This window comes from Protopterus annectens, chromosome 8.part0 (assembly GCF_019279795.1).
Source record: "Protopterus annectens isolate FY-2018-M chromosome 8.part0, PAN1.0, whole genome shotgun sequence".
Classification (NCBI taxonomy): Eukaryota; Metazoa; Chordata; order Ceratodontiformes; family Protopteridae; genus Protopterus; species Protopterus annectens.
The window spans coordinates 1,950,514,268-1,950,541,858 of NC_056741.1; the positions used below are offsets into that span (position 1 = coordinate 1,950,514,268).

Sequence of the window (27,591 nt, forward strand, 5' to 3'; positions counted from 1 at the left end):
GGGATAGCATATACTTATTCGTGGACAGAAGGCGCACATGGCAGTAGAATAGATTATTTTCTTATATGTACAACAGACAGGATAAAAATTATACAGCTAGATATTTTAGACAGATATATTTTGGATTATACCCCTGTACTCTTAACAAGTAATAGATCTAAATGAAAACAGACTAGGCACATAGAAATAAACTTGGTACAAATGGAAAACAAAGGAGAAACAGGAAAAACTACGAGAACAGACACATCGTGATAATGGACAATAAACCTTGGAAAGAAAGCTTACATAGTTTATAGTGGAAGGGATTAAGACAGCACTAAGGACTGGACTAATGGCAGATGAAGGAAGGAATAGACAGACACAGTCAAATAATGTGCAGGAAAAGAATGTATATTAAAACAGCTGCAGGACAGATATAATGATATATCTTTTCTGATGAAGGAAATGCATATTTTGAAGAGAGAATCGGAACAGCTAACTTTAACCCAAGCAGAGACAGACTGTATAACTAGATGTGATTTCTGGTGGAGACAACGTGAGGGGAGTGCAAAACATTCTGCATGGGCACATAAAGACTAACTCAGAGAGCAATATGGTATTGCATAAATGTCAGTAAAGGCCAGACAGCGAGCTCACCAGAGTTAGCAAGGGAGGCCTTTAAAGCATACTTTGAGGAAATAAATAAAAAGCAAGAACAGGGGTCAGACAAGGGAATGGTTCCAGAATTCACAAACTGGTAAGAAAGGAAGTGAGGAAAATCAACACCAATTAAACAGACCCATCAGATTACAGGAAGTACGGATAGCTATTCAAAATACGAAGAGATGTAAGACTCCAGAACTGGATGGGTTCATTCTAAATCAACATCAATTAAACAGACCCATCAGATTACAGGAAGTACGGATAGCTATTCAAAATACGAAGAGATGTAAGACTCCAGAACTGGATGGGTTCATTCTAAATCAACATCAATTAAACAGACCCATCAGATTACAGGAAGTATGGATAGCTATTCAAAATACGAAGAGATGTAAGACTCCAGAACTGGATGGGTTCATTCTAAATCAACATCAGTTAAACAGACCCATCAGATTACAGGAAGTACGGATAGCTATTCAAAATACGAAGAGATGTAAGACTCCAGAACTGGATGGGTTCATTCTAAATCAACATCAATTAAACAGACCCATCAGATTACAGGAAGTACGGATAGCTATTCAAAATACGAAGAGATGTAAGACTCCAGAAATGGATGGGTTCATTCTAAATCAACATCAATTAAACAGACCCATCAGATTACAGGAAGTACGGATAGCTATTCAAAATACGAAGAGATGTAAGACTCCAGAACTGGATGGGTTCATTCTAAATCAACATCAATTAAACAGACCCATCAGATTACAAGAAGTACGGATAGCTATTCAAAATACGAAGAGATGTAAGACTCCAGAACTGGATGGGTTCATTCTAAATCAACATCAATTAAACAGACCCATCAGATTACAAGAAGTACGGATAGCTATTCAAAATACGAAGAGATGTAAGACTCCAGAACTGGATGGGTTCATTCTAAATCAACATCAATTAAACAGACCCATCAGATTACAAGAAGTACGGATAGCTATTCAAAATACGAAGAGATGTAAGACTCCAGAACTGCATGGGTTCTTTCGAAATCAACATCAATTAAACAGACCCATCAGATTACAGGAAGTACAGATAGCTATTCAAAATACGAAGAGATGTAAGACTCCAGAACTGGATGGGTTCATTCTAAATCAACATCAATTAAATAGACCCATCAGATTACAGGAAGTACGGATAGCTATTCAAAATACGAAGAGATGTAAGACTCCAGAACTGGATGGGTTCATTCTAAATCAACATCAATTAAACAGACCCATCAGATTACAAGAAGTACGGATAGCTATTCAAAATACGAAGAGATGTAAGACTCCAGAACTGGATGGGTTCATTCTAAATCAACATCAGTTAAACAGACCCATCAGATTACAGGAAGTACGGATAGCTATTCAAAATACGAAGAGATGTAAGACTCCAGAACTGGATGGGTTAATTCTAAATCAACATCAATTAAACAGACCCATCAGATTACAGGAAGTACGGATAGCTATTCAAAATATGAAGAGATGTAAGACTCCAGAACTGCATGGGTTCTTTCGAAATCAACATCAATTAAACAGACCCATCAGATTACAGGAAGTACAGATAGCTATTCAAAATACGAAGAGATGTAAGACTCCAGAACTGGATGGGTTCATTCTAAATCAACATCAATTAAATAGACCCATCAGATTACAGGAAGTACGCATAGCTATTAAAAATATGAAGAGATGTAAGACTCCAGAACTGGATGGGTTCATTCTAAATCAACATCAATTAAACAGACCCATCAGATTACAGGAAGTACGCATAGCTATTCAAAATATGAAGAGATGTAAGACTCCAGAACTGGATGGGTTCATTCTAAATCAACATCAATTAAACAGACCCATCAGATTACAGGAAGTACGGATAGCTATTCAAAATACGAAGAGATGTAAGACTCCAGAACTGGATTGCTTCATTCTAAATCAACATCAGTTAAACAGACCCATCAGATTACAGGAAGTACGCATAGCTATTCAAAATATGAAGAGATGTAAGACTCCAGAACTAGATGGGTTCATTCTAAATCAACATAAATTAAACAGACCCATCAGATTACAGGAAGTACGGATAGCTATTCAAAATACGAAGAGATGTAAGACTCCAGAACTGGATGGGTTCATTCTAAATCAACATCAATTAAACAGACCCATCAGATTACAGGAAGTATGGATAGCTATTCAAAATACGAAGAGATGTAAGACTCCAGAACTGGATGGGTTCATTCTAAATCAACATCAATTAAACAGACCCATCAGATTACAGGAAGTACGGATAGCTATTCAAAATATGAAGAGATGTAAGACTCCAGAACTGGATGGGTTCATTCTAAATCAACATCAATTAAACAGACCCATCAGATTACAGGAAGTACGGATAGCTATTCAAAATATGAAGAGATGTAAGACTCCAGAACTGGATGGGTTCCCTCTGAAATGTTATATATGGAGAAAAGAGGACGTAGCAAGAGCATTATGAACATATTTGTAAGAAACAAAAAAGTCCAGGCAGTATGCTATAATAATAGAGAGAAGAGAAAATGAGACTGAACAGACCTGGTCAATTACAAACTGATTTTGTTTCTGAACTTGGATATAAAACTATTAGCAAAAACTCTAGCAAAGATTGGATGAAGTTCTGCTCAAAATATAACACCAGAAAAAAAAACTGATTTTTAAAAGGAATACAAAGCATAGAAACCTGGAGGAACTAAGATGCTTTTTATGGCCACCCAACTGGACATAAGAAAGCATGGATAGTGATATTTAACATAAAAAAGCTTTTGATACAATCAGCTTGGAGTTCTTACTCACAGTACTACAGATAAGACATCTATGAGAGGAGTTTACCAAATGGATAAAAATTTTATACGAAAACCCTACCTTTGATGTAGCATTAAATAATGGAATTTCTATATAAAGGAGAACATTTTGGAGACAAGACAAGGGTGTCAATTAACTTCAGGGCTATTTTTTCTAGTGAGAAAAGAACTGGCTACGTAAAGCAATGTAGTTAGAGCAGAGACATCAAACCAGGTGGTGGAGTCATGTTCCAGCTGTATGCTGCTGATTGTATCCTGATGGTAGAAGATGTAGACCAGTAATTACTTTGGGTGCTGGACACTTTTAAAAAATTAATAAAGCATCAGGGATAGAATTAAATTATAATAAAATGATCCATATTAGAGTAGTAGAAGGCAAAGGAAGTGGTGCAGTAAAAGTCATAAAGGAAACAGAATAGTCCACACACTTTGGATTAGAAGCAGGATACACACATATAGTGACAGTTATAAGAACGTATATAAAAATAAATGCATTGTTAATAAAAGATGGCAACAGAATATATGCTATGGGTAGTAAAATATAGACTATTCAGACCATGGTCCTTCCTTATGTAATACATGTAATCAGACTATGGGTGTATATGGCTGGCACACAAACACAGAATTCCCTAGGCAGGAACTGTTAGCACTGGCAATAGCGGGGTAGAGACTAATACATATTCCTTCTCAGATTGTGAAATTTGACTTGTCACAATGGCTCAAGAGGGCACACAAGCTGAAATATGGGAAGAAAGGGAGCTGCTTCTATATAAAGAATCTAATTGGTAAACGAGCAAGCAAAAAAAGACTGAAAACCACTGGAACAGACTGTAGTCAGGACCCAAACCACGAAATTAGCATTTAAGGTTTTTAATATACCGCTTTCATCAACAAAGATTTCAGCAGAAACTGTTCAAACACATTCTTCCAAGACCTTTATACATAAAATTAACCAATAAAAAAACTATTAACAATTGTACAAGTAAAACTGAATTATACAAATTTAAATAGTTGTTGTTGTTGTTCTTTCGGCTTTTCCCAGTTAGGGGTCGCCACAGCAGAACTTCGGTCCACTAATGATTGGCAGCATATTTTTACGGTGCCGAGTTGCCAGCTCGACGCCCAACCTTCAACAAAGGCACGCCCATTCACGCATGTCTTTCGGAACGCCACTCGACCGCGGGGAGGACATGCAGACTCCACACAGATGGCACTCCTAGTAATTACTTAAAAAAAATACGTAAACTTCACAAACAATAGATAACTAACACTGTTGAAATGATTAAAAAACACAACATCACTTATAAATGTGTAACTTTCTATTTTATAAAAAAAACACTTTATGCTAATAGATTAATTTAGTCCTGGATACTTATCTATTCTCAGTTTTGTTTGCCACTTTTCTTCTTTAACCTTTAATCTAGTTCTAAAATTGCCTAACCTTAAATCTGGTGGGACTAATTCTAAAACAGAAAATAAAAACTTTTCATATTTCTTACAAAAGAATTCAATGTTTACATAAAGCATTTTTTCATCCCTTGCTTTAATAGAATCATGATGTTCATTAATTCTCTTTTCAAGGCTTCTAAATATGGATGAGTAGTTTTAAAAATGAAGATACCCATTAAAAAAGGTCTCTTTCATATAGATGTAACTTTCAAACTTTCTGTCTTAAATTTTCCATTCAACTGTTACATCTAAAAAAATCACTTTCAAATTCACCCCTCCTGAGGAAACTCCAAAAATTCACCAATTTTAATAAGTTCTGGAACAAAAGAGTCACTGTCCTCTGGTTTTCCAGTGACAAATAAAAAGACATCATCTACAAATTTCTTGTAATATCTCATTTTTGTACTTAACTTACTAGAACTTAAAATATCAACACCAAGTTGGCAAATGCAGGGGCAACTGCAGACCCCATTGGTTCTCCTTTTATTTGCTTATAATATTTTTTATTAAATAAAAAATAATTGTTTTTTAAAAGTACTTCAAGTGATTGGCAGCATAATATAATTTTATCATTGGGTAATTGAAATACTAGTAAACAGTGAACACACATCAGCAGTGATCATTAACAAATCCCCTGAATGAAGTCACATAATTTGTCCAAAAAATCCCAAGAATCCTTAATATACGTTTTTGAACTATAGGATTAAAAGTATTAAGAAACAGTGAAATGCCCTCAGTAATACTATCTGGAGCATATACTATTGGCCTAAAAGGGGGTTTGGTAGCAGTCTTGTGGACTTTAGGGATCCAAATAGGATCCTTAGTCTAGGAATTTCTATTTTTTAGAAATTCATACAGCTGAAAGTCAATGACATTACTCATAAGACAATCATATAAGACAGAATATATCACAGTAAAGCTTTTGTGAATGTCATTAATTGAAACCAATGATTACTCATTTGTAGTCATTAAAATATCTTCAGTGACTGCAATGTAATCCATGACATCCATAGCTACCATCCCCACACCCTTATCAGCATTCATATACCTTAATGCAGTATTCATTTTTAATTCATACAGAGCAATTCTCTCTTTGTTTAAATTAAAATATTGATTTTACTTTTGTTGTTTAAAATGTCTTGAATATCATCTTCACAAGCCTGCTCAAAAACTCTTATGGTATTACTTAAGACAGGGTTAAACACTAATGGCGTGCTTAAAATTCTTTTACTTAATTCAACATTCTGTATTAAATTCAGTGTCCTACTGAAAAGTTTGAGTTCCAGCAATGCCTTTATTAAACTGGCCCTATGGGCAGGTACAGAGTTCAACCCTAGCTCTAAAATACAAACATGAGTAGAGTTTAAAACAAACCAAGACAAATTAAATATCTTAATGTTTAAACTCACTCTGTGCCCATTGTTCATTTCTTTGGGTTCTATCCTCTCTCCCTCTGGTTCTGGGACTGACTCCTCTTTCTTGCTTGATAAATCCTTTTCTGTCCTGAAAAATTCTCCTCGGTAAAATTATGGTAAGGAGGCTAGAATGGCAGTACAAAAATCATTGTCTTTCATCAATCTTTCTGCATTCCTTCTTTCTGGTAAAGTTACTTTCCCCTGACTGAAGTAACATCTGAAGATGTTTGGTGAGTGACATCATCAGTGTACCTGGAACTATGAGCTGTGGGGGTGTTCAAGCCAATACCCACAAAATCATTGTCTTCCTGAGTTCCTCTTAAGGTCACAATGTAAGTTTTACCAGCAGAACTCTTTTTGTTTTTGAAATCTGGGCCTAATGATGGTAAGCTGACCCAGTATCATAGGCTAGTTTGTCTTTTTGCAGTTTTTTTCTCTTTCTGAAGGATGATTTTTTTTTAAATGATGCAGAATAGACAAAATATCATAATCTGACTGCAACTTGGACATGTTCATCAACATAAGGTGAATTTGAGTATCCACTTTAATAATTTTCATTCTTAGCTGTTTCAATTTCCGAGGTTATTCATGATAAGTAACTCCAAAATTTCTAAACTGCTTTGTTAAAAAAACGCAGTTAGTTTAGTAAAAAAAGCATCTTTAATGTCAGTTCCTTTATGAATAATGCCCAAAATATTTATGATTAGCAAAGAATGATACTTTAAGTACTTTTCAAGTTCACTACAAAGACTTTTGAACTCAAGTTTAGAGAGTTGCTTAGTTTGTACTGAAATGCAGTTTACAAAGGATCACAGTTTAAATTGAGGACAGTGGTAACATTTTTAAAACCTACACTGTCATTCACAGTAGGGAAGATAACTGTAGAAGGAATCACTTAAAAACAGTTCTATATTCATTTTCCTTTGTTACCAAATTCATAGTTCTTCTGTTTAGCCAATACTGCCAAAGACTTTTTCATCTCATTAATAGAATTAAGCAGTGCCTGCAACATATTGTCCCGAGTTTCTGGCAGTGTATGAATGGTCAGATTAAGTAAGTCCTCTCCACCCATGCACTACATTGGAAAGTCTTACCAGCAACAACTGGTAAACTATACAAATAAGACAATTCTGATAGTGATAAAAGAAACTTCAACAGCACAAAAACTCTGAAAACCATTGGAACAGAGTGTAGTCAGGAACCAAACCACGGAATTAGAATTCAAAGTTTTAAATATATCGCTTTCATCAACAAAGACATCATCAGAAACTATTCAAACACATTCTTCTAAGACATTTTATATATATAAAATTAACCAGTAAAAACTAATAATTACTTACTTTAAAGTCAATTACAGACATTTAAATAGTAATTAATTTAAAAAACATACTTAAATTTCACAAACAATAAATAGCAAATGCTGTTGAAATGGTTAAAAAATACAATATCACTTATAAACATTTAACCATCTATTTTGTAAACAACGCTTTATGTTAACAGATTCATTTAGTTCTAGATACTTATCTGCTCTCAGTTTTATTTACCACTCTGCTTCTTTAACCTCTATTCTAGTTTTAAAGTGACTTCCCCTTAAATCTGGTAGGATTAATTCTAAAAGAGAAACAATATCTGCACTTTGTTTTAATTTTACTTCAGATTTTCTAATTAGATAAAAGTAAAATGTGAACTACTTTTTCCATTCAATTTATAGCAAAGGAAAGGCAATTTCACTCCTGTAGCAAATACGTGGGTAGCTCAGCAAAACAATAATGCCTATTAAAATCTAGCCAATAGACTTTCTTCACTTGAAATAGGAGAAAAAAGAAAAAACACAGTACATCATCGATGCAATGGTTAAGATTATATGTAAATTATAGATAAACTAATGAAAAATGTAACTGAATCATAAAACTATCAATCCACATGAAAACACCACTGTACTATCAAGATACAATAAAAAATGAGCTGACAATATTAAAACAACTCCTAGAACTATAGTAGAGAACCTTGCATGAGACATTCCATTCATAAACCACAAAACCAGCTAATGAGTCCACTGATATGAATGGGAAATACTATACTATCACAGAAAAACACAATAGAATACACAAATGTTTTAACCCTCATTACAGAATAAATTACATATACCTGTAGTGTAAGATGCTTTATTTATTACACCCCAGATATCCCCATTTTATACATGTATTAACACACACACACACTTTATATGAACATGTTGTATAATACAGGTTTGCCTTTCTTGTAGTGAGCAGAATTTTATTTGACTGCACAATCTTGATACATACATGTCAGACTACACAAGGCTGATAACCAAGATGAGTGACTGCTTGCTTGTATAAGTCCAGTTTTGAGAGTTTTCCTAGAACACTTTGAAATGAGAACCAGCATGGGTCCTACAATGGAGACATGTCTGTCATTGCTCAGGTATTTTGGATGATATAGTCTCTAGCGATGTCAATATCTCATGATTTTAGAGCCTAGTGAAAGGATGCTCTAACTAGCAAATATAAATGTATGTGTGTTTATACGTAATATACATACACATATACATATATGTTAAGAGAAAGACTTAGAAAATCATAATGGCAAATTAGAAAAATGGTTTGTGTGCATTTAACAGCTCTACTATTGCTTCACTTTATCCAGTCAAAGACAAGATCCAGGTAAGAAAGAAAAGTACTGTTAAAAAAAAGTCACAATGATATGCACATCAGAATCCTCACAGAGCAAATAACTACCATCTTGGAAAGTCATTTAGGAGAGAAACGTACTGAAGGCATCAGAACTTCAAAAACAAAAGACAAGCCAGTAAATTACTTAAAAAATACATTACATAACAGATGGACACCCTGACTCAAATGTAATACACAGAAAAAAAAAGAAAACAAAGTGAAGTGGAAATTATAGCTACAGTTTATGCAAGTTTAAAATTTAAGCACATCATCGAATAAAAAATAAATTAGAAAAATTTAAGAAAATGGCATCCCAGCACAAATAGCTATACAAATACAATCCTAGAAACAGCACTTGAGGGACAAGAAGAAGAAATAAATAAAAAATAAAACCACACCACAAAACTTAATATATTATGACAAAAAAAAAACTGCACACTAAACTGAATCATGGACATTTATACATGCAGTGCATGAAAGTAAAACACCACATCAATACAAATGCATTTTAAAAAGAGTAATAAAACACACATGTGCAAATAGCCATACATATACAATAATTATGAGGGTGTGCTGAAAGGTTCTAAGCCTGAACAACTTTCTAAATTCTGAGTGTTATTTTGCCTCTGTAGCTAAAAGGAGGGTTAATTAATCTTGTAAAGTGCCAATACAGAATTGTAACAACGTGTTTTGACATTGTTTCAGATCACCGATTGAACCATGTCAATGAAAATGTGGAATTTTCAAGTGTGAAACTCTGAACCACCATGAAGCTCCTATTCCTGCAGACTAAAACTCCAAAGGAAATCCATGAATGTATGATGCAAGCATTGATTGACAAGTGCCCTTCTCACTCAACTGTGAAGAAGTGGTCTGTAGACTTTCAGTGTGGAGATTTCAAGACCAAGGATGCAGCAAGGTCTGGGAGGCCTCAAATAGTGTCAACTCCTGAAATTGTTGACTATGTCCATGACCTGATTTTGGCAGATTGGCAGATATTGGCTAAAACAATTGCTGAGACACTACAGATATCCAAGGAATGTGTTGGGTTTATAATCCATGATCTGATGGGTATGCAGAAGCTGTCAGCCAAGTGGGGGCCCAAATATTTGAATGCCAAAGAGAAAAGACGTTGAGTGGACACTTCCACGTTGATTTTGCAGCATTTTCATCAAAGCTGATACCCACTTTTTGGAACAGCAAGTTACTGTTGATGAAACATGGTTATACCACTATGATCCTGAGACATAACAACAGTCCATGCAATGGTGGCATGGGCACTCAGGTTCACCAAGGCCAAAAATGTTTAAGACCCAAAAGTCATCAGGGAAGGTCATGGCCACAGTGTTTTGCAATCAGTAACGTGTTGTAATGACTGACTATCTGCCAAGGGGCAAAACAGTTAATGCAGAATACTACTGTGAATTGCTGTGCTGATTAAAGGAGGCATTGAATGAAAAAAGGAGAGAGAATCTATGCAAAGGAGTTCTTCATGCAAGACAATGTGCCTGTTCACAAGGCTGTCAAAACGATGGATGTTTTGATAAAATTGGAGTTTGAGTACATAGATCATCCACCCTACTCACCAGATCTTGCTCCATCTGACTATTTCCTGTTTCCAAACTTTAAAAAGAGTTTGAAAGGGTGGCAATTTTCAAGTTATTCGGAGGTGATTGCAGCAGTAGTGCAGTATTTCAGTGACCAGACACAAACTTTTTTTGGCAGGGTTACAGAAACTTCAGACACGATGTGCCAAGTGTGTTGAACTTCAGGGAGAATATGTTGGATAACTTGTAAGTTTCATGTCTCCACGTCATTCTCTTCTTGATCAGGCTTAGAACTTTTCAGTACCCCCTTGTAAAGGTACAGCCTCAGTCTATGCTAAACTAATTTTTTAAAAAAGATGACCGAATTCTACATCATAAATTAAACAAGAACTTTTGGCAGGACAGAGATCTCACTATGTAAAACAAAGTACCTCCTCTCTCTCTCTCTCAATCTCTCTCTCTCTCTCTCTCTCTCTCTCTCTAAATCTAACATAGATGCATGGATAGATGATCATAAACTCACAGCACCAACAGCATTCAGCACAACAGGCCACCACTGGGTGAATGTTGAATTTATCTTCAGAACATTCACTCCAAACAATCCAGTTTTAACATATACAGTCTATCCATCAATATAGAGTATAAGTAAAGAAGTCCAGATAATGTGAAATCATCAGCTGACATAAACCTTCTTGTTTTCACATTTTAAATCAGAAAGTAAACATTTTGTAAGTATGCCAAAACGCAATCCAGATCTATAATCACATTCTAAAACACAGAGTATCATACCACTTATCATAAATCCTTTAAAAATCTGGAAAAAAAAGGACATTAAAATGATAGTGAGTTTAGTAACATATTGTTCTGATTTTATTCTTGTTAATGAAATTATTTTACTTATGAATTTCAAGTTGTGCATTTAAAAATGCTGGTATATGGCCAAGACTTGCATGGTAAAGGAACTGTTTGATATACTTCATTTTTAAAGTAGAAAGCCCTCATTATTCTACACTACAGTGCTTCTATTAGGTACATTGAAACAACTATCAAGGAATTATATGAGCATTCTAGTACACCTTTTAGGCATAAGCCTGCTTTTCTGGTGAATCTCTTGGTAGATCTGGTTGGATTTGTAGCATGTCTGAATGGAAAAAAAAGTGAGTGTTGCTTTGTGCACTGGAGGCCGGGATCTTTAAGAGTATACAGTAGGGAGTTTGGGCATTTTTTACAACCTCAGCATATGTTATGAGCTTAGTAGGTAAGCAATAATTTATTTGGTGTTGTGAAGGCAGGATGCGTACAGATAGTGGGCCGATGCAAGAAGTTTGATCCATGCTTCTAACATTTATATTTTAATTTGTAAAAGCTGTACTTTAGCTGATACACTGCTTTAGAACACCTAATGCAATCAGAATTGTCACAGATTGGGTGAAAGCTGACTGTCAAGCTATTTCACCTGACAGTGGAGGACTAGGCCTGGCTGTAATACTTGAAGGTTGGATGAAGAGAAGACCGTGGCAATTTATATAGGAAACATTTAGGGTGATGCTCTGAAGTTAGGCCACATACTGGCTAATTTAACATTACTTAATGAAAAAACAGAATTAGGTTTGACAAGAATGATGTGATGATTCAGCTACTGGCGACTACCTGTTTGCTATTAATGTTGGCCTAACTCTCAGCTAGGAATCAGTGTCCATTTGCTCCTTTTCTCACTGAACACAAAAGAGTAGCACAGATTCCAAGCTGACTTCTTATAATGATGTAATAGGCTCTTCGCTGATCAACAGTCTTCTCACAGATATTTCTTTTGTCTGTAGGTTTGATGTAGCCATCTCTTGGTAGAGGCACTTGATAGTACATATAGCAGCACAACATAAGAGAGCTAAGTTACAAATGGTCTAAAATTAAAACTTACAATATTTCCACCAAAATGATTAGGGAAGTCACATACACACTGCCCAGTCAGCAATAGTCAGGAATCAATGCTCTGTGCTTCTTATCCAATCAGGGGCAAAACCATATCACTAATCCTCAGCAGGCTTCTAAGAATCAGCTTCCAAGCTTTCCAGTAAATGGTAATCTTTAAGAATGCTAGGAAATTATGTTCTGCTGTTCCTTCTCTCACCAGAAGCAAACTAGAAGCACTAATCCCAAGCTGATTTCCACGTCAGAGTCCATTTCCCCAATTTATGGAGCAATTTAAGCGAAATGGTTGACTGCAAAGATCAATGCCCTCACCTGGAATGTCAGTCAACCATCCTCTGATTGTAGACATGTACTGCCTTTACACCAGTTTTAGTAATATTTGATACAATAGACATTGATCCTTCCCTCAGTGATTCAGTTTATTCATTTTCTTTTATATATGTTCAAGGATGACAAGGAAACATTCTTATTTAGAGTTATGCATTGTGTTTTATATTAACATTGACCTTATATTTGTTCAGCTGACCATAGTTTATCACTAGACAAATAAGAGAAATGGGATTATTAAAAATAAGCTTGAATACACTAATTTATTATAATTACAGACTATATATTAGTAAAGATACTGAATATGTCTGTCTGACATTGAAGGACAACACTCTGGCTATGACCCAGATGACCAGAGTTCAAGTAGCTCAGGCACTGGCAGACAGGGGATTTTGGATGGGAGTAAATGCCTAAGGCAAGCTCACCCATTCAAGATGGAGGGAGGGTAAGGTGGATCTGCATTAGTCAATGCTCTTGGATAAGTGGGGAACGGACAGTGGGCACTGAATGAAGATGTAAACTGGTAATAGTAGCTCTTGTGAGGGCATGTGGGTGGAGTAACATATAGATTGAGGTGGTCTATATCACATCATCAAATCTCACTTCAGTGAATGGCTCTTCGTTGAACAACTAAACATCGAAGACACTAATCAGCAAACAAACTTTTTAGCAAAAAGTTTCCAAGGGCAAACTGACAGTTGGCCGCCATCTGGAGTTTACCCTTTTCCCCATTGTAGTGCAATCACGGAGTTGGTATATTTAGTTATGGGGTGTGGGGGGTGGAGGCATAGCCCCCTCACCTGCATTGGTGTTACGTTTTATGATTTTGTTTATGGTCGCAAAGATGGACTACTGTTGGGTTGCCCTGGGACACTTTTCCCTGAAAATGTTTTCACTGATTAGTGGCTTTGATGATTAGTTGTTTGACAAGGACACGTTTGCTGAAGGAAAATTTGGTGGTGTGATATAGACCCTATTGGTGGGAGGGCCTTGGATATGCTGAGGTGATACAGTATATATGTCAGACACCAGTGGTTAAGGTTAAGCTCTAACAAAATTATCCAAGGAGCTTGCATCTGAAATGGTACAAGCTGTTGAAAAGGGGTTAGTACCATGGATTTCCCAGCCTGTAGGCATACAGGTACAGACTGCATAGATCCTTCCTCTGATGGGGTTTCTGATTAAACTGCCCTAGGGAATGAGGGTGTAGTAGCATGAATGGAGGATGGGAGGCCAGGACACAAAGCAGCCTTGTGGTCACTTGAATGACAACCAGTGTGACAATAAATGGGCTTGAATCTAACTGAGAAGAATTGATGGTCAGAAGATACAGGGTCAAGACACATAGAAAATAAAATAAAAGGATAAATTTGTAAGAGAACATATAGATGAAAAAGAAAATCTGAAGAACACATTTCTGAGGTCTTTGAACCAGTGAATGCATTTTTCCACAATAAATTAAACAGGAAGACTGCACAGGACACTCCTGCTGCCTACATAAGCATGAGGCTTTTCCAGACCTCTGTGTAGTAAACAAGAGGTAAAGGACTAACACCAGTGAGGTTATCTGGCACATACCTCTTAACTGTTCAGATTTTTTTGGAACATCCAGATCTTTGTCTCTTATTTTTGGTCTGTTCCTTACAAAATGTGTGTTTTTCTGGATTTTTGTGGCAAATCAGTAAGGAATAAATTCACTAAATAATGACAGGCATTTCAGTTTCAGACTTCATATCCTTCAGAAAATGCAAGGTAACACAAAACCTTTTATTCTAGAAACTTTCTAAGTTTATAAGAGCAAAATTTTAAATTTGTCCCTATTTTTGGGGCTTTGTCCCCCCATTATTTTTGGCTTTGTCCAGATGTTTTGTGTTAAGAGGTTGAGAGGTATGCATTTGTGCAGAAAAGATACAACTGAGTGTTTTTCTACTGAACAGTAATCATCATGAATGTAGTAGACAATGGACTCATTTCCATTAAAGTCATAGCATCCTGTAATGCCGAAAGAATATTTCCCAACTGGAGCGACCTGTGTGCCAGTATATAGAACAGAAGATTTCAAAATGAAAAAGCAGCCTTCATTACTGCCAGTGCATTTGAAAAGTATAACCATGTATACTACAGTTAATTACTGCACATGAATAAAGACAAACTGAATGCATTGCACAGAATCTTACACAGAGAATGCCACTTCACTGTGTTTTCAAGATTTGAAAAACCAGCATTAGATTGCCACTCTACAGACTCTTGAATTACTTACTGACTGTATAAGCTGAGAAGGTCTATTGTTATCTGTGTAGTGAAGATGATGGAAGATGTGATGGACACTCCAAATATGTTGGGAGAGGATACCATGCATTTTGGGCCTAGCTAATTTCCCTTTTGGTGTTCCAATTAACCCATCTCATTTGGTGTTAGAGTAGCCTTACCCATCCTGTGGTCGATAATTATTAATTACCCCTAATCCCTAATGAGAATAACTGGGATCATACCATAGATAATTTAAGGGGACCCATTCATGGGATAAAGCATTTAGGAGCTGCCTCTGTCCATTATTAGTACAAGGGGAAGTTCTGGGTAAATTTTCTCTTTCTCATCCATAGATCCTAGTTGCACTTGAATATTGACAGGGATGAGTGTAGATGGGGGAACTGTTCTGGAGCAGCAGTGTCCTCCGTAAGATAGACCTGTCCTCCAAACCATTCAGTTGATGTTGCAGATTATTCTATACCTGAGTGAAGGATTGTGTCAAAAGCTTTGGCCAGATCAGGGTGTGCAATGTATCCCACTTTTACCTTAATTAATTAAACATCTGAACTACTTGACAGTGAGACAGAATTAGGGAGACAGACAGGCAGACAGACATAAAGGTCAGATGTATCAGACTCTACTGTATCTTTAAGCAAAAAGAGACTTGGATGAATTCTAAGAACATGAAATGTATGAATATTGTAGTACTGGGGAGTCCCTGAAGAATGGAGTGAAAGACAGAGACAGAAGAAGATTGAAGAACGCATGGAAAATAAGAAGGAAACAAGACTAAAGTGTTTTTTTACAGAAGAACAATTTACTACAGACTTTGTGTCATTTTCCATCGCCATATATTTCATTTGTCGAGTAGGTCTTAACACTAGGCCCGGTCTTAACAAATATTTTGTTTCCACACAAAACCCAGGAATTTCATGGATCAACAATGCATAATGTAAGCAAAAGCCAATAACAATTATGGGAGAACATAAGACAAAAGGCATTTATTACTTAAAGAAGAACAAGCAAATAGGTATAAAAATAGACATGTCTGATGTGTGTACCAACCAATCAGTGCAAATTACACCTGACTGGGTGATAAGTGACTCATGACCACAACCATAGTATTAGAATGACCTAGGCATAAGATACAGATGCTTGTTTTCTCTTCAACATGTTCATTAAAAAATAATCTTGGAAGGCAGCATCACAGTGTTTCCATAATATGGTGACAAGTGGGTGTATATCACATAATCGAAATCCCAAAACATCGAACACCATAAGCTCAAACTTGGAATGTCGAAATGTGATATAATTGAAAGCTCAGAACAGCAAATTTTTTATTTGCTGTTCCAAGAAACACACACAACACAAGCACAACAAAAAAGTAATACACACATATACACTTAAAATCCTACTTCTAACCCTACACTAAACCGTACATACACTACCATCTATCGACTTACCTTAACCCTAACCCTAAGGTCCCTAACTATCGCACACTCACCTTATCCGCTCCCTAACCCTAAGGTCTCTAACTATCCCATTCCCACACTCACCTTCACTTGGTCCATTCACACACTTACCTTAACTCAGTCTGTAACCTTCGCACCACAGTGGAGAAAATAGCGAAGCGGCAGAAACAGCCCACTGAATTCTTTCCCTAGGAAAGAATTTGATGTTCTGCAGCTTTGCTATTTTCAGCATTCACTGTTTTGGGTTCAATATTATAACATTCAACGTTTTACTACTTCGATGTTATAATATAAACTCTGACAAGTTCTCTAAATGTGTATCTCTTTACTTCCTTAGAAACTTCAAAACTGGGCTGCATTAAGAGGCAGGCTTACAGATTATTAGCCTGGTGTGATGTGTCTTTTATGTGAGTGGAGGTAGTAATCTAAAGTGATTATTTTGTGATTTGACTTGGGCCATGTTTAACAAAGCAGGGTAAAAGAGAGAGAAAAGGTACAAGGCCAGCTTTCCAGGTGGCAGCTACCCTCAGAAATGGTGACTCAGGATCGACCCTTCGCCAAAGACAGAAGAAATGAGCTAAAGGAGTAAGGCATTACTGCATCCGTTCTAAGGCTATGGACAAACAGTTATACTATGAGATCGCTTCAGAAGGCTATATGGACTCCATGAATTTATGGCAAGGGGACTGCCATTCCAAACATATCCTTTCACAACTTTTTAAACTCATAATAGAGTTTACAAGACAATGTTAACAACAGTGAACCCATCTCCCTACTTTTAGAATTTATTTTCCAAACATATACCTACCTCACCTCCTCACAGAATACATCCCTATAAAAGCAGTACAGGATGCTAGGTTCCTGCAAACTGCTCACTGAAGTTTAATGCTTGAGTCAATCACTGCTGCAGACCGTGCAATACATGTTGTTAGAATGATATAACAATACAGCACTATACCTCTTGTGCACAGACATGCACTGAAGTAGTATTAAGGTTATAGCAACACTGCTGGTGCTGGGAGCAACAAGTGAGGCTCACTGTCATTTTTGTACAGACTGATTATAACAGGGGAAATTAAGATGTATTACTTTCAACTGCATCACTTCAGTACTATGATACCACCTAAGGCACTCTGACAAGTAAAGTAGCACACTGTCTATATTTAAGGACCACAACTAAGTGATCCTATAAATGCTACACAATCAGATGTGATATGAAACTTCATTAAATAAAAAAAAAGTATAACACCCATAAATTTTGGAGTCCCAAAATTCCAAAGAGTAAGCTGTGATTTCAAAAAAAAAGAAGTGTCAAAATTAGACTGCATCTTCTATGTAGGTGGCCATGTCCACACACCCCTTTTTACTTATACCCATGTACCTCAGAGGAAGGGAATACCCCTTAGTACCACAACATCAGATTTAACATACATTGTTGCTATTGAATTTATATGTTTGTCTTTCCAAGGATCACAGTTACAGAGTATTAACAGCTTACTTGAACTGTCGGAAAAAAATTCAGGACTGTGACAATTCTCAAACTTATCCATAAACCAGAAAACTGTGCAACTATAAATAATATCATTCAGCACAACTCTCTAAATAAAACCTTCTGTAACTAAATCCAAAAACATTGTACGTGATTCATTGTACTCAAACTGTGTCTCAGAAAATGGAATTCCATCCCAGCTCCCTTGAGACTATTTGCAAACCCTCAAATTTTTCAAATCATAACTTATATAATACTGGGTAGATGCATGGTTTTTAGCATGCACAACCCCAGGCTAACTCAAAAGCCTAAGAAAAGAGTGTACCAGTATGAGGTAGTTTAATTTTTCTGTTGGTAACTGAAATCGTCCAACTCAAATCAACCCTTCTTTTTCAATTCTGTCTGTGCATTGCTCCCTACTAAACTTTGCTCTTCTGCCTTTCATATTTTCACTCACTTCTGAACCCTTTTTCTCCCTCCCTATATCACTCTGTGATTCTTCTCCCTCTGAGTTCCTCTTTATCTTTCTTTTCTTCTGGATTCCTCGGTCTATACTATTCTAACTATGCTAACTACTAACTTCATATCTGGTCCTCTTAGACTAATCTGACTATTTGGTTCCTCTCAAGCAATTGATGAATAAAAGTATCAGACATCCAAACAAATGTCTTTATGCTGCAGCTAACAAAAACTGTGCACACTGTTAACCTTGACGTATACATTATCGTGCAACTAACAAAAAAAGTCACACTGTTAACATGAATATATTTATTATCCTTCAGCTAACAAAAAATGGGCACACTATTAACATGAATGCATATATTATGACTACCAACAATCTGAAAATGTTTTGTTTTTACTTTCCCTGTATTTACTTCACACATTGAAAACCATAATTATCTGCAAGTTAAAATAGCCATGTTCATCTCAATGTGCTTATTAATAACATGACCATGTTATAATTAATGGACTGCACTTTCTTTCCAATCTAAGAATCTTTTACGTTCTACATTTTGTCCTCAAATGCTGTTTTTTGGAAGTCCCTGTAAATCTTTTAATGGTTTATACAATATTTCTAATGTGTGACTCTTTTATATTGTACTCTGACATCATTCTGTGTTTAGAGTATTTCTCCATGGGCCTCCTTTTGAAAGGGGTTCTGGTCCAGTTGGACTTCCCTGGGAAACAAATTTTAATAAATAAATAACAGCTACACATTGTATGATGTACCAAACAGTTTGTTTCTACCCCAAGTGTCATTATGATACTAGAGTTTTACATATCAGATATATTATCATTTTTATTCTGTATCCTGATGCCCCTCCTACTTATATATGCTCAGAGGAGGGGAAGCACAGCAATACATACTCTCAGACTTAGCATTTATCCCCATTCACATTTACTGTCTGGTCTTCTAAAGCTCCCAGCTATTGTAGGGGGCATATAAACAGGCATGTTAGTATTCACACTTTGTGGCTATCCAAACACTGACAAGATAGTCTGCCAGCCTAAGGAACAAAGCCATTGCAAATCTTAAGGGCCATACATACAGTAGCAGTAGCAGACATCTGAAACACTAGAAAGGCTGCTGACAAGCAACAACAATACTATTATAGTATTATAAGCACTTCCTCTCTCCCTCTACTAGACATGCCCTGGCCACTACATATCTCCTCCCATCTCTTCTATATGGCGCTCCTCTGCTTAATAATCTATCTTACACCCTTACCTTCAAACTAGAAGTATGCTACAATAAAATCTCCAGATTTGCCACAAAAGCAAACGCCTTCTCTCATCACTGCTCCTCCCTACAAACTTTAAACTGGCTTGAACTCCCCAATCAACTAGACTTCCTCCAAATTGTCTCAGCCCACAAGTTACTATTTCAACCCACCAGCTGCCCACTTTATCTAATATTCTCCTACCATATAGCCCCCCAGACCCCTTAAATCCACTCACCAAAACCTTATTTCTATCCACACACCTAAGTGCCCAGCTGGTCAGCTTTTACCCTAGCTAAAAAATGGAATGCCCTGCCCTCTACATTGAGGGCCTGTGACAGCCTAAACACCTTCAAAAGACTACATCACTCCTACCTGTTTCTTCACAGAAAATGTAACTGCACTCTTCACCCCATACCTCTCAACCTCCCCGCTTGCTACTCTCCTGGCTAACTTACTTCCCTTTCTAACCTCTCACAGAGACCTAGACTATAAATTGTAACCAATCTCTGCACCCAGCTTCATGTTCTATGCCTTTCATCCTTTCCTAGATGATCTCTCTTTAATATCTTAGTTACAAAGTAAATGATACCTATTCATTCTACTATTCTACCTGCTGTGTTATTGTAAGACTACATATTGACTGCAATGTAAATGATTTTTCTTTGTTATTTCAATATGTTATGTAACATTGTAATGTGGTAATTCTATATGTAATGTAACTTGTTTTGTGGAGATTTTCTCCCCAGGCCTTCACTGAAAACAGGCTCTCAAGCTCAGTGGACCTCCCCGGTCACCAAACTGGAATAAATAAGTAAATAAATAAATATAATAATATCTGTTTTGTAGCAGTGGTGTTCCCAAAAGTGGTGTCCTGAACACTTCTGTGCATTTTCTAGTAATTACTTTTTTTGGCATCTGATGCAGTAAACTTAGTGAGGCCTTACTATGTATAAGGAATTCAGATCTTATTTCCCAGCTCAAAAGAATAATTTCTTTAGTTATAGCCATTTGCTTCTCCAACATTTTTGACACTCTTTGCTGCTGTCTTAAAATCTGCCAACTTGTTATTCTGCAAACTCTATGCTTAAAATACTTAACTCTCTCTCTCTCTGTTCATATTAAAATGATAAAATAATTTTCTTTTCATCTCACTTATTAAACATACTTACCCATACTTCTTGTTGCCACTACAAAGTCAATTTAACGTTAACCTACTAACCGGCTTCTCAGTGAATAACCTTTGTAGTCATTAATCAAAAATTCTGTAAAAGTGTACGCTAGCACAACTTTCCTGTGATTCACTGTCAGATGTATTATATACAAGTATTCGTAATCTATATTCTACATACTAGATGAATAAAAAGACCCTTTTCTTCTTGCGCATTACTTTGTTTCACTTTTTTCCATATATAATGCAATGTTATAGTGCATCTTTTAAACTTCCATTCAATATTTGCTCTTTAGTTATGTTTGTGAAGCTTTTCTCCCAGGGTCTCTGCTGAAAAGGAGTACCGTCATTCTATCTTGGTTAAGAAATGGAAATAAATAAGTATATAAATCTGCAATTTGAATATTCCAAGGCTGCTTTCAAATTTTAAATTTAAGCACATTCCATTGTAGAAAATAAATTATTACAACATCCCCCCAACACCAATCCCATCATTCAACCTTTCCCAAACAAACACTATTATAGGTTCATAGGTTCATAGGTCGATACTAAGCTATCTGTCCTAGGGCATTTATAAGCCTAGCCAGAGTGTATTTGGCTTCCGCCTCCCTATTAGATTAGCCTACTGTGCCTCTGTAAAGTAGGTCACAGAAGGTACCCTTTTAAGATTAGTTTACTGTGCCTCTGTCTAGCAGGTACACAGAAGAGATCCCAGGGGTGAATTTGCGATTTCCCATCCACGCGTCCAGATTTCGCTTGAAGAGGATCAGCGAGGGGCTATGTCTAACATGGATTGGGATTCTATTCCAGAGTGAGGGGAGCCTCTGGGAAATGAATCTGTCCCTCGAGCATGTCCTATTTATTTTTGTGCTGAGGTTTAGGTCCCTGGAGCGTGTAGCTCTAAGGGACTTGGATTTTTTGAGGTGGAGCATGTCCATTAATTCTGGGTTTGACATGGCTTTGTACGTCAGGCATAGATCGCCTCTGAGTACCCCAAAGGCTTAACTAACAGTAGTCTGTGTCAACAACAAAGGTTTTACAAACTTGCATCTTGTATCTGAAAGCTGGATTGCAGCCCCATATCTTGACATCTTTGGTGTGACAGAACATTAGCACTAATGTGAGATTAATTTGTCTCCAGACCTTCACCTTAATTAGCCTTATTTCAAAAGTTCCAAACTTTACTCTCTTCATATTATATCTGCGGTGGTGGTGCTGCGTTAGTGTTGTCACCTCACAGTAAGACGCTGTCCGGTTCGATTCTCAACTAGAGCATCTTCTGCATGGAGACATGCGTGAATGGGCGTACCTTCATTGAAGGTTGTGCATCAGGGCTGGTAACTTGGCACGTAAAAATCAACTACCAATCATTAGCGGACCGGATTTCCGTTGTGGCGACCCGTAACTGGGAAAAGCCGAAAGACACAACAACTCTCTTCGTATTATAGAGCTAGCCACAATCCTAATCAGCGCATGTGCAAACTTCTAGCAAGTGCACAACTGAGACTTGATAATGAATTTTTACATCCACTCTTGTTGGATGGTACCCCTTTCAAGGTAATTACCATAGAGGTTTTAGCACCCTTTGTATGCAGGCACAATTACATTGTCATGGAAAATTTCAGTTGTCACTAGCACCACACTACCATAAACTACTTACAGGATTATTTTATTGTCCGTGATATTGTTAGATAAAGCACTATGTTTAGGGAATCATAGATTCTTACACTGGATTTACATTAACAAAGCATGTAAACTATATATACTGAATTCACATCCACCCATCTTTATTAATCACTGTTTGGTGATTATGCTCGGTGCAACTAATAGAATATAGTCTTTTAGGACTCGTTACTTTCATATAACTCCATAGAATTTACTAATATCTCCTTGGGCTATGACATATTAATTGGGAAGCAGTTTTTAATCAAAATGATCATAACATTGCCCTTATTTTTTTGTAAACATGCTAATACCTCTACAGGATAATTACTACTCTCTCATTAAAAGAAGTCTGTGACACAGTATTGCTCCATGGGCCATACCTGCCTTTTGGGGCTTCTTCAAACAAAGCAACATAGTCTGTTCTACCCACAAATGTAAACAGGCTGACTTTTACTGGGGAAATTGCCTACATTGAAGGAAGGAAGGCTGAGTAGAAGAACAAACTGAAACAAAACTATAGCCAGTATAAATGCATTTCTCACCTCTAACCCAAACTCAATTGTCCAGTCATTTCTTGTGGGTATCCATACATGCTTTTCCCTGCATATTCCTTCAGTGCCTTTAAAAATATACACACACATATTAATTATGTTAGTTATATAAAATATACAAATACACATATATTCATACTCATCATTCCCTTTCTCATAAACTTGTAAATATCTGCAAAACATAGTGCATGAATACTTTCAAACTTTCTTTTGGTTATCACTGAAGTATTCCCACCTTCTTCAAGCACATTGCTGTAATCTCTCTTACGTTGCCTCCTACCTTACCTCAGTAAACATTTAAAAAGGTAAGTGACAAAGAATTCATGGTTCTGCATGAATCTTTTGACTGACTAAATTTAACCAAACATGGCTTTAGCCATGGTCATAGTGCCTCTACTGCTCTTTTTAGCGTATAAACTCTAAAAAAACCCCTAAGGACTGTAAACTAATCAGGTTATTCTTTATAGAATTGGATAAGTCATATGAGTCAGTCTCACATACCCTACTGATGTGGAATCCAAACCAGTTTTCCCAATTGGAGATGGAGTGATTAAGCTCATATTTTTCACTCTCACTCCTGTGTTTTTAAATTCCTATTGATGTGGGATCTGGTGGTCCCCTGATCTTAACTTACATACCTTTAAATCCTGTCATGCTAGTAATAAATTTAAATTCTTTTTCAGTGGGATAGATCCACTGCACTTACATTTTTCTTAATGTACAGATCATGTGTTACTAAAAAATGTTTAGTTTGCATTACATTTGAATATACTTGCCTGTGTTTATCGTCTGTTGTATTATTTGTTCTCTCCTGCTGCATCATCTTCATTTGAAATGGTTTAAACTAAGTCTTTCCAGTCCATATCTATGAGACATTGGATGTAACCTGCCCCTAGGTCTGCTTTGTGTCAGTAAATAAATAAACCAGTTTATTCACCTGTATTATTATCTTTTAATGTAGAAATTCTGAGTGTGAAATTACTAGTTTGAGCATCTTAAGAGACCTGTTAAGCCTGGTTCAGGAGGCCTTTTGCACACTGGACCAAGATGAACATGAACATTCATTATCCAGTGCTAATCTGTAATTCAAAGGTTATCATGGCAGTAGCTATAAATCCCTCCATAACTGCTGTCTTTCTGTGCAACAGGGAAAACCTAACTATACTGTTTTGGAAAGAGGACAGTGTTGTTTTTCTAGAACGTGTATTTTTTTTATTTGATGTATTACCTTAGAAGGCAGTCTATATATGATTATTAAAAACAGCTGAAAGCAAATGCTCAAAGGACAGGCAGGAAAATTTCACTTAGTCATATTTAAAACTATGTCAGTTACACAAGAGGAGAAAAAAACAGTAGTCCCTCTAATTTCTACATCATTTATCAACAATCATAGAATCTTGAAAAAAAATCTGAACTATAAACATGCCTTTCTGGGGTCTGCTAGTATACCTGGTCAGCCCCAAAATGAATGTACCTGTATTATTGCCTCTAACGCCAACAAGAAAACTTCAGTTAAATACACACTAGCTACAACAATATAAAAATGTGTCAGTCTCAAACAGCACTTAAAGCTCACTGAAATACTACAATCTGAAATGCACCCCAGAGCATTAAAATCTTAACAATTTACACATTTCTTACTCTTATTCATTTAATTATGTAATGAACTCATCCAAAAGCTGTTCCACGACAGGCTGCAAAGTCTGGAGCTCCTTACTGCCATACATGACAAACAAATCCATCATATCTTCCTTTGAATTTCCTAAAAATCTCAGATGTTTAGCTAGAGTGCATCAGCTTCAAGTCAGTCAGCCTGACATAACTACCCTATCATACACCACAATACCCACAAAGTGCAGCTACCACAGTGGGTGCACATCAGATACAAAATGACTAGCCCTTATTTACACAACACAGAATTCCTTTCAGTTTATCACCTGCTCCATTTCATACCACCACTTGGCAATGTATCCATATAGCTGCATCACACAATATACTGCACCCCATCTTTATCTATCAGTTAATGCCTTACTGCTTTAAAAGCAGAACAGATAGCTTGACACAACTGCTGTATGGCATGGAAGAAATAGCCTGATTAACCATAACTGTGATATTTAACTGACCACATTTTGTCACAACGTTCCTTGTTTTTATAATTTGTAATGAGGCAGTGGCTGAAAATCAGACCTGTGTGGTCCAGTCCCACCAATCTAGATGAATGAATAAAAAAAATAAACAAACTAGTACTGCTGCCATTAAAAGGGATGTGGCATGAATGAAAACATGCAAAGAGATACACCTGTAGCATGTTAACTCAATTGCCATCTATGTTAGCTCTGCAAAGATTTTCGTAAGGTTCTTTGTAATGCCATAAGTGCCACAGACATATACTAGTAAAATATTACTATAATCTTTAACAAAGAACAGTAATAGTTTTGTACTTTAAATTACTATTATTTAGTACAAGGATGTGTTATATTTTGTCAGGTTGCTGAACTATGTAGGTTGTCAATGAGGTTTGGTGGTAAGGGGAGCAGGTTGAGAGCTTTCTGTCTGCACGATTGCTATCATGAAGAAAAGACTTTTCTTCTAGTAAGTGTACAGCACAAACAATATTTTCAGACTCCTCATCTGTATTACCACCGTAAAAATAAGAAAATGTATTAGCGTGGTATGCTGATGAAAATTAAACAGCATCATAGAGGAAAACTTAAATTGACATTATGTAATACTACATGTCAAAACATTGCACTTTGTTGCTTTAGTCGGCTGTCAAAGTACAGTAACAACATTTTACAGTGCTAATTCAGTGTGTGCGTCTTGAACTTTAAATACTACCTGACATTCCAGAGATTTAAAATAAGGTTAGAAAAGCTTTTTATATATTATTAAAAAATCACAACGTGAGGAACACCTTGGTAATAGATGAGCTGAAGGCTCATTAGATGATAAGTTGAGACATACAGCTGTTTTGCACACAGTGTGGTCTCCTCATTAAAGCATATGGGCAGCTCACTTATCTCAGTTTGTGCCCTTGTACTGTTTGGCAGTGTTACTTATGGTAAAAATGCATGAAATCAGTAACTACTCAGCTTGAAATCATTTCCATTACATCTCTCAATCTGTTACCTCAGGAATCAGTTGCAAAGTCAAAAGATAATGAAGGCAATGACCATTAATGTTTATTTTTAAATACTGGTACTGTTTAGGACATCGCTGTAAATGAGAGGTGCGTTTTTAGTCTTCAGATAGCAGTAGCTCACAGCCTTGCCACAGTCCTGATTTGCACCCAAGATGCACAGGAAGTTAAGGGCAGAGTTATTACTAACAATTCAGATGACCTTTAGTTCCAGTGGTATGCTTTGTAGCTGACCTGATTTGAAAGAAACCTGAGACAAGGTTTCTGTCCATTCCACGTACCAGTATTACCTAGTGATTGCCATTTATCCGTAGGACACGGTTCCTCTGAAGTGAACAGTTACTGCATGAGGTGGGTACATCAGCAAGAAATGCAGTTCTACTTGAGGAAATAGAACCGATTTTTCTAAGCGACAAAAGTGGTAGATGAAGAACCCCCCCCCCCCCCCCAACACAGGTACACATCTGCAGACGGTCACAGCTGTCAGTGGTCTCTACAAACGTGAGACTGACCACTGAACAGCAACGAAGTGCCACCTCACTCCGAGTCCTGTCCATGCATGCAACCTTACTCACCCAGTTAGTAACAGTTAAAACACTGGCAGCCAACTTCCTGCAACAACTGAAAGCTCAGTATCCGCTTACCTCCGTACACAGCGCTGTTTCCTCTTCTTCATCCTTCTTCACAGCTCCGTATTGAACGGAGGAGCGCGCTCCAGGAAAAAGTTTCCCAAAAAGTTTAGAGAACCTGCTTCCAGTCATATTTCACAGGATGTGGGGTAGCTGCAGCAGAGGAGAAAACACTGTTTCAGAGCCGGTGGTGTGAGGAAGCCGACAGTCTGTCCCAGGAATACCGTCTGCGGTACCCACCTGCCGAGTTCCTTGTGTCACAGGTGTGTTAAGTTGGAGCAGGCTCCGAGGAACAGGTGCTGCGAGGTACTGTGCGGCCGCGCACCCCGTTGGAATGTGCCGACACACCTGAGCTGCCTCTGTCTGCGGAAGCGCGCACTGGCAGCTCAGCACCTTGTGTTTGCTGTAATTATACGTCCGCAATAAGTTAGAGTGAGTGCTCCCGCCTCTGTGGTGTGGACAGTGCAGCTGTACAATAAGGATACAGCAGCCTTATAAGCGACAGATGGCAGTGCGGGGTGGAAGACGCAGGGGCAGGAGTGGGACAGCTACGGGAAACATTTTGACTGTTAATGCTTGAGTTACTGTCTTTTTCATGTATTCCTGCCTACATAGTGCACAACACAAAACCTAGAGATTAACCTCCTTTTTCGT

At 37.0% G+C, this 27,591-nt stretch overlaps 1 protein-coding gene across 1 annotated transcript in view; it reads right to left on the reverse strand.

Annotated features, from left to right (window-relative positions):
• The window catches only part of ATP2C2 (ATPase secretory pathway Ca2+ transporting 2), a 629,254-nt gene extending 601,900 nt beyond the window's left edge, over positions 1-27,354 (reverse strand). Inside the window, exon 1 of the mRNA XM_044081473.1 lies at positions 26,953-27,354. Within this exon, the coding sequence (XP_043937408.1) occupies positions 26,953-27,069 (117 nt within the window). The 5' untranslated portion in view covers positions 27,070-27,354. The remainder of the gene's footprint in view (positions 1-26,952) is intronic.
• Positions 27,355-27,591: the final 237 nt, after the last annotated feature.